General features: G+C 33.7%; 1 protein-coding gene across 2 annotated transcripts; it reads right to left on the reverse strand.

Annotated features, from left to right (window-relative positions):
• Positions 1-3354: 3354 nt before the first annotated feature.
• On the reverse strand, positions 3355-6044 carry LOC111465582 (probable protein phosphatase 2C 34). 2 transcript variants are annotated; one of them, XM_023110038.1, is made up of 6 exons: positions 5824-6044; positions 4682-5005; positions 4283-4585; positions 4083-4200; positions 3778-4001; positions 3355-3658 (listed from the first exon to the last, which is right to left on the reverse strand). In XM_023110038.1, the coding sequence occupies exons 2-6, from the start codon at positions 4931-4933 to the stop codon at positions 3461-3463; spliced, it is 1095 nt and encodes a 364-aa protein (XP_022965806.1). In that variant the 5' UTR covers positions 4934-5005; positions 5824-6044; the 3' UTR covers positions 3355-3460. The 2 variants fall into 2 exon arrangements, with proteins under 2 accessions (XP_022965806.1, XP_022965805.1); XM_023110037.1 differs by having other exon boundaries at positions 5773-6044.
• Between the last annotated feature and the right edge of the window lie 2289 nt (positions 6045-8333).

Genomic DNA, 8333 nt, shown 5'->3' on the forward strand with positions numbered 1-8333 from the left:
TTTTTTTTTTTTTTTTTTTTTTTTTTTTTTTTTTTTTTTTTTTTTTTTTTTTTTTTTTTTTTGTAAAGATTACTTATTTTTTATTCTAAAAGTAAAATAAATAAAAATATTTATAATAATTATTTTGTTTCCAAATATAATTTATAATATATTATGTAATCCAAAGGTTTGGTGTGTAAATAGTCTATGAAATGTCGGTAGACGTTTTTCGTCCATATATTGACAGTATAATTTTTTTAATAAAAATATAAAATATTAATATTACTTTTAAAAATTAAAAAAAATGGTTTTAGGTATTATTCAAACTTTTGGTTGAATAAATAAAAAATAAATTTTTATTAAAAAATAGTAAAACATCGTTTGTCTTATTATATAAATAAAAAAATGTGGCTTTTGGTTGGTGGGAGTTTTAATTTATCTTTATAAAATATATAAAAAATAATAATTAAGTAAAAAAATAAAAAACTTTTTAGAGCTAGTTGCGTGTCCTTTCAAGTAGGGCCCCATAGCCTTTACGAACCAGAATTATGTGCCACGTGGAAGGACTTAGTTACCCAAGCGGTCACGCGCTTGAGAGGGCGAGTGAAGTGAGAGTGGAGACGAAGCACATGTAGGTTTATTCGTTTATTTATTTATTTATTTATTTTGTATTTAAAAATTTTCAATTTATCGTGAGATGATATCGTTGATTGGGCGATTTGTACGATATTCTTAATACTCACATTTATGATGAAGTGATTTAAAAAATATAAAATAATTTTAAAATAATTATAGGTAGGTTTCACTCAAATTAGTAATAATAGATTTGTCAAATTAAAAGTTTGGTGGGTCCCACATGACATCATGATTTTGGACACGCTCGTGACAAACCTTAAACAAAACTTACATTTTTTATCCATTTTTTTGTGGCTTATTCAAACGTTAGGCAAGGTTTGTTTTTTGTCGACCGAACACAACTTATGAGCTTGTTTGACTACACACGTTGCTCGTGTGTGTTTGTTCGATTGTCTCGACTCATCCGACTTACTTATACACTAGGATAACTTATGAGCTTGGTTGACTACACACGCTGCTCGTGTGTATTTGTTCGATTGTCTCGACTCATCCGACTTACTCATACACTAAGATAAGTCATTCGACTCGACCTTATCTCAGAGTACATACAAAAAGTTGTTCATGGTAATCACTAGAGATGATAATAGAAAATTATTGGTCGTCGTTAGAAGTTGCACAAGAATCATAAACAACGGACAATAATAATAAGAGGGTATTTTGGTCATTTCCGTTTCGAATTAAACGTTTCAAAACCTTATGTTTATTTTGATTGCAAGTGTTTATTGGATAAAAGTAAGAACAAATAATAAATAAATAAATAAAATTATGGTTAAGGTAGCAATCTCCTACAACCGTTCCTATTGAGTGGCTTAATTATCAACGCTCCAAATCATCACAAAATCTTTGGTGGGCTCCATTTCGCTATTTTCAATGATATTAATATCATAATTTCTATTTTTGTAATTTCCTTTTTCTTTTTAATAATAAACTCTTTAATAATTATTATTGGATTTAAAAATATTGATTTAAATGGGATTATTCCAATCATTTATTTCATTTATTTAATAAAAATAAAATATTTTATTTATTTATTTCAAATACTTAATTAAATTTAAATATAAATTTTAAATAATTACCTCAAATTTGAATCTAAACCAACCCAGACAAATAAAAATTCATGGATCGGTTGATCGGGTTCTTTAGATCATCAAATTTTTTTGAATACCCTCATTAATTAGGTATCCATCGTCCATTTTATCCATTTTATGTATCTGAAGAACATATCTCAAATGATTAAGTCATATAAATTTGCTTTTTCGGTTAAATATAGGCTCGAGTCATTATTGTAGGTTAATTTTTAAATTACACGGGTTGTTTTATTATTTATTTATAAATTTATTTTAATTATTTAAAAAGGCCCATATGTGACAAATTTTGAAATTCACTATGAAATTTCATTTTATAAATAATAATCCCATTTCTTATGTCATCTTGTTTTTGTGCATTGAGAATCGTGTACTTCAAAAAGATTTCATTCACTAAATATAAATTTAACTTTTTTATAGTGTTCTACCAATCTAAGCCCTCCCACTTTCTATAAAGCAACTTGCTTTAATTTAATTCCTCTTTTAGATGCAATAACTCTTGGGGACCATATGCAATAACGGGTCGGTTTAGTACGAATATTGCAATTTTAGTCTCCGTGTAACAGCCCAAATTCACACTAGTAGATATTATCTGTTTTGGCTCGTTACACGATTTTAAAACGTGTTTACTAGGGAGAGGTTTCTACACTCTTATAAGGAATGTTTCGTTCTCCTTTTCAACCAATGTGGGATCTCATAATAATTTGTAACAGGTCGAGTCCATTGTTAATAGATATTGTCCGCTTTAGTTCGTTACGTATAGTCGTCAGCCTCATGATTTTCACATTTTTATGAGGAATGTTTGGTTTCCAACCAATTTGGAATTCCATAATAATTTGTAATAGCACATGTCCACCGCTAATAGATATTGTTCGTTTTGGCTCATTACGTATCGTCGTTAGCCTCATGATTGTCACATCCTTATAAGGATTGTTTGGTGTCCCTCTCCAACCAACGTGGGATCTCACAATCCACCCCCTTGGGGGCCAACGTCCTCGTTGGGACACTACCCGATGTCTGGCTTTGATACCATTTGTAACAGTCTAATCCGCCATTAGTAGATATTGTTCGTTTTGGCCTGTTACATATCATTGTCAGCCTCACGATTTTAAAACGCGTCTACTAGGGAGAAGTTTCTACACTCTTATAAGGAATGTCCGTTCCCCTTTTCAACCAATTTGGGATCTCACAATAATTTGTAACAGGCCGAAGTTAATAAATATTGTCTACTTTGGTTCGTTATGTATCGTCGTAACATCACGATTTCCACACCCTTATAAAGAATGTTTGGTTTCCAACCCATGTGAGATTTCACAATAATTTGTAATAGTTTAAGCCTATCGCCAATAGATATTGTTTGTTTTGGCTCGTTATGTATCGTCGTCAGCCTCATGATTTTCAAGGAATGTTTAATGTGTCTCTCTAACCAACGTGTGATTTCACAATTCACCTCCCTTGGGGGCCAACATCCTCGTTAAGGCCCCACCCTGACTTTGATATCATTTGTAACAGCTAAATTCACTGCTAGTAAATATTGTTCGATTTGGCTCGTTACATATCGTTGTTAGCCTCACGATTTTATAACGCTTCTAATAAGGAGAAATTTTCACATCCTTATAAGGAATGTTTCGTTGCCTATTCAATAAGATAGGTATTCTAAAGAAACTAAAGTAATGCTACTGAAATGTTGAAGTTTAAGATATTACAACTAGAATAAGGAGGAGAGCAATAATATGCTTTTGCTTATTTGCCATTTACTCCTAGGATACAAGGTGATCTTGATCTGATGAGGAGTGGAAGAAGAGGCAGATAGCTGATATATCATCCATCGCAATGCCCCGTCTCTTCCGTTTCCATGCCCGAACCGCACACTCAACCAAACGTTTCGATGATTTTGCTCGATCCAATGTCGACGATACAATCTCGACTGCTTCTTGGTTAGAAACAACATCCCATACCTAACGAAATGAACAAAAAGAAGACGTTTCAGTCATACAACTCTCGATCCTCGTTTTTGACATTTTCGGGACGCCGTTTAAGAATCGTGAGAATTGGCTGCAAAGCAAATGGTTCTTACCCCATCAGTTGCCAATATAATGAATTGGTCTCTTCTAGTTATGCTTCTACATGTCACTTCTGGCACAGAAATGAGCCCAAATTCTTTAATACAATAATCACCGAATGCTCTCGACATCGCCAATCCAGGCGATTCCTCATCGGGAAGCCAGACTCGATGAACTCCAGGCTCATCACTTAAACAAAACACCCTCCCGTTGCACTGTCGAATCCGCTCGGCCTCCTCTAAAGAAGGTAAAATATCAATATGTTAAAAAACTTGAACTACTTCATTCATTTTCCAGATAGAAGAAGAGAGACACTAACGAGGTAGGTTTGGTTTGAAATCGACAGTGAGCTGAACCGGAACTACACTTCCGTCATCTGAAGTAGTAGCCAAAACCGCTCGAGAGTCGCCAACGTTGGCTAAAACGACTAGTTCACCCTAGAAATGAATAGCAAAGAAGATCTATGTTGATTATGATATTCTTCCTACTTAACAAACATGAAACCAAAATCCATTTTACCTGTTTAACTATGGACAGGGCAGTTGTTCCACTGTAAACCGTATCGATTTTTCGATGCTGCTCGAGCTCATGATCGATAGCAGCACAAGTTCTTAAAAACGAATGCTTCCATAACTCGAATCGTTGATGCTTCTTTTCCGAATCCAATTCTGGTTCAAGAAAAGCTTGAGCAAGTCCTTGCTGCCAATGGTGCAGCAAAGATGGTAGCATCGATTCTCTTACTGTTTTCGCGACAAAATGACCCCACGGTCCGTGCCCGTCGAAAACTCCACAAAATAACATGTCGTCTTGGCATCCAAATTCCTAAAAGCACATAACTAGCAGTTCTAATATTGCAAAAAAAAAAAAAAAAAAAAAAAAAAACTCCCAAACTTCGGCTTTTTCGATCAATTCGCTTACCTCCCATACGATGCAGCAATCTTGGTTTACTCCTTTGTTGCCTCGTTTCGAGAACACCGAAGCAAAGCTCTCCGAGCCTTCTGCATTGAGGAAGCCAGAATTGCATAATATAGAGTCTTTCTTTTTCGCTTCCTTTACCATGGCTTTCGCAGCTTCTCGACCTCCCTCGTTGGCTAAACTCCCGGCATTTCTACCTTTTTTGAAAGAAAATGACCTTGCTAAACCATTGAACATGGTGGAGAAATGCCCCATTAGCCTTGCAACTCAAATTCTCAGAACCCCACTGATCCAAAACTTTGATTCTTCCTTTTAAAGAATCAGTTTCTGAACATCAAACAGCTTAAAATCAGCTAAATCCAATACCATGAACAAAGGACAGGATCTGACTCAGAAAGCTAAGAATCTTATACTTTTTAGAACAGGAAATGACATGTTTCAGTGAATTTGTAAGCCATTATCACAAGAATTTATAATAAACAGCTAAAACCTATAAGAATATTGTACAAAATTCATAGTAGAGCGGCTGAGAATAGTTCAATTCAAGCAAAAAAAGACAAGAATGATCAAAGGGTAAACAAATTTAGTATCCCCCACTTGCTTTTGGATCTATAAAAAAATCAACCCACTTGCTAGTCACAAGAAATCCTGTTTTTTCCTTCACTGCGAGAAAATTTTCCTGTTTCTATTGAAATTTTCTCAGCTCGCAAACAGAAAAACTACTCAGTTTGTATTTCATTGCGAGAAAATTTTCCTGTTCTTTTGAAATTTTCTCGGCTCCCAAACAGAAAAACTTCTCAATCTGTTTTTCACTGTGAGAAAATCTTGCTGTCGTTAATCTTTTGAATAATTTTCAACTCCCTAGAACAGACCTTTAATTATTCATATTATGATGACACTTTCAAAAGGAAAAACACCTTCAATCAGAGCTCTAAATTTCTTAATCAATTAGAACAGGCACACAAAACAAGAGACAGAAAAAAACCCCCAAAAAACAGGGGAGAGAAAATTAAGGTTCAAGACAAGAAAATCAAATCTCAGAGTCATAGAACTAAAAGAAAACGGAAAAGGATGAAAAATCCGCGAAAATCAACCTCAGAAACAAACGGACTCCACGAAAATGGTCGAAGAGTGAGGCGGCTTACAGAGGCGGAATCCGGAGGAATCGCCGGGAAACAGGACGGCGAAGGGAATTCCGGCGAACAGAGTCGGCGGCGAAAGTGGAGGGAAATCGATCAACATCCATAGGAAGTTTGCGATTGGCGGAGTTGGGATTTTATGCGCGAAAGAGGAAGAAAATGGGAGAAAAAACGAAGTGGACGTACGACGAAAACTGTAATCGAGTGATTATATGTGAAACGTGCCGCTTTTGACTGTCGATTTGTTATGCATATAAGAGAGTCCTTTTCTTTTGGTGAATTTTCAATATGGTCCTCCATCTTTTGAAAATGTCAAATTTAACCCCTTAATTTTTAACTTTAAATTTCTATAAATTATTCAATTTCTTTTTACAAATTATTTAGTAGACTTCAAATGTGGAACTCTCACGTTCCACCTTCGGGCTAGCGTTCTTACTAGCACACCACCATGTCTACTCCTCTTTGAGGAATACCCTTCTCGCTGGCACATACTTCGATGTCTGGCTCTTATACCATTTGTAACATTGGAGTTTATCGCCAGAAAGGAATCAATTTAGATAGTCTTTTGTGACTCCGCTGGCAACTAGATCAATATGTTATTGCTTCAAGAGAAGCTCCTGTCGAAGTTCACTATGAATCTTTGGGTACCCATCATGAGATTTACGGGTACTATCTAATAGTCAAAAGTATAAAAAAAAATAAATTCTTTGTATTAGAACCACTATTGGTCATATTTCTCTTCATCGAGGACTGCTCTGTCTACTCCCCTTCGAGGAACAGCCTCCTCGCTGGCACATGCTTCGATGTCTATCTTTGATACCATTTGTAACGGCTGAGGTCCACCGCTAGCAGATATTGTCTTTTTTGGACTTTTTCTTTCGGGTTTCCCCTCAAGGCTTTAAAATGCGTCTGTTAAGGGAATGTTTCTACACCTATTATGGGTATATAAAATAATGCATTGAAAATGTAGGAATTAACAAATGTGTGGTTGGGTCAACGTTAGGCAGCATTTATTTTTTATTTTTGCACGTGTTAATTGTTTTTCTATGAATATTAAAAAAAAAATGAATAAATACTAACAATATTTTTAAAAACCCCGAGTAAAAGAAGAGTACATGATAAATCAAAATCACGTTCAAATGAGAGTAATTTTGAATATAGAATGACTGAGAAAAACTTGAATAAAATATAATTACTATTTATACCAACAAAGTACACCTTCTTTTTTAGTAGCTCAATCATAAGAACTTCACAGTTAAACATTGAACGAATCTATGATATCCCACATTGGTTGGGGAGGAGAACAAACCACCATTTATTAGAGTGTGGAAACCTTCCCTAGTAGACGTGTTTTAAAGGAAGCCCGAAAGGAAAAATCCAAAGAGCACAATATCTGCTAGCGGTGGATTTGGGTCGTTACAAATTGTATTAGAGCCAGACACTGGACGATGTGTCAGCCTTCTCGTTGTTCCTCGAAGGGGGGTAGACACGAGGCGGTGTGCCAGTAAGGACCCTGGGCTCCAAAGGAAGTGGATTTGGGGCAGTCCCACGCTGGCGAGGACACTAGACCCCGAAGGGGGGTGGATTGTGATTCCCACATCAGCTAGGAGTTGGAGGAGAACTCCCACATTTATAAGGGTGTGGAAAGCGAGGACACTGGACCCCGATGATTTTTTAAGATACTAATTAATATTTTATTTAATTAAATTATAAAAAATTATATTTCTATCGTTATAACATTCGACTCGATACAAAAAATTCTGACTCAATGAAACTAAATTTTTTTATTAGATTTATATTTTTGTTTTAATTTTATCATAAGTTTAAAATTTTAGTTAAATTATAAATTTGATGAAAAATATTAATTTTAATAAAATTTTCATAAATAAATGAAACTAATTTTTTTTATTAGATTTATAAGTTTCTTAAATTTTTTAAAATCTTAGTTAAATTATAAATTTGATGGAAAATATTAGTTTTAATAAACTTTTCATAAATAAATCATATTGTAAAAGCATTTTATTAAATTATAAAAGCAATTCTCTTAATAAATCTATTTTACACGTGGCAGTCTATTAAGCAAGAAGTTACAAAACGACACCGTCCAAATCTTGACTAATTTAAAATTAAAAGTACATAATAATATTAGTATATGGTTGGAAATTAGGTATATAAATAATTTAATTAAGAAATAAAGTATTTGTGACAAAGAGAATATAATGATTTAATTTTTGTTTGTTAGTATGGTGGCAAAAACCAACCAATAATAATATGCCAGCTGTATATTATTTACCAAATTAAAGCAGGCAAGATATATATATTTTTATTTTAAAATTAAAATTTCAACATTTTTGAAAACTATAGGATAATAATAATAATAATAATTCGCCAATAAATATAGTTGGAAAAATAAAAAAAAAAACTTTAGATTTAAATGATTAAAGAATCTTTGCATGAACCAATAAATAATTTAAATGTATTTTATATATAAAATTCCACGCTGGCAATTATTTGGA

Source organism: Cucurbita maxima, unplaced genomic scaffold, assembly GCF_002738345.1.
Source record: "Cucurbita maxima cultivar Rimu unplaced genomic scaffold, Cmax_1.0 Cma_Scf00029, whole genome shotgun sequence".
NCBI lineage: Eukaryota > Viridiplantae > Streptophyta > Magnoliopsida > Cucurbitales > Cucurbitaceae > Cucurbita > Cucurbita maxima.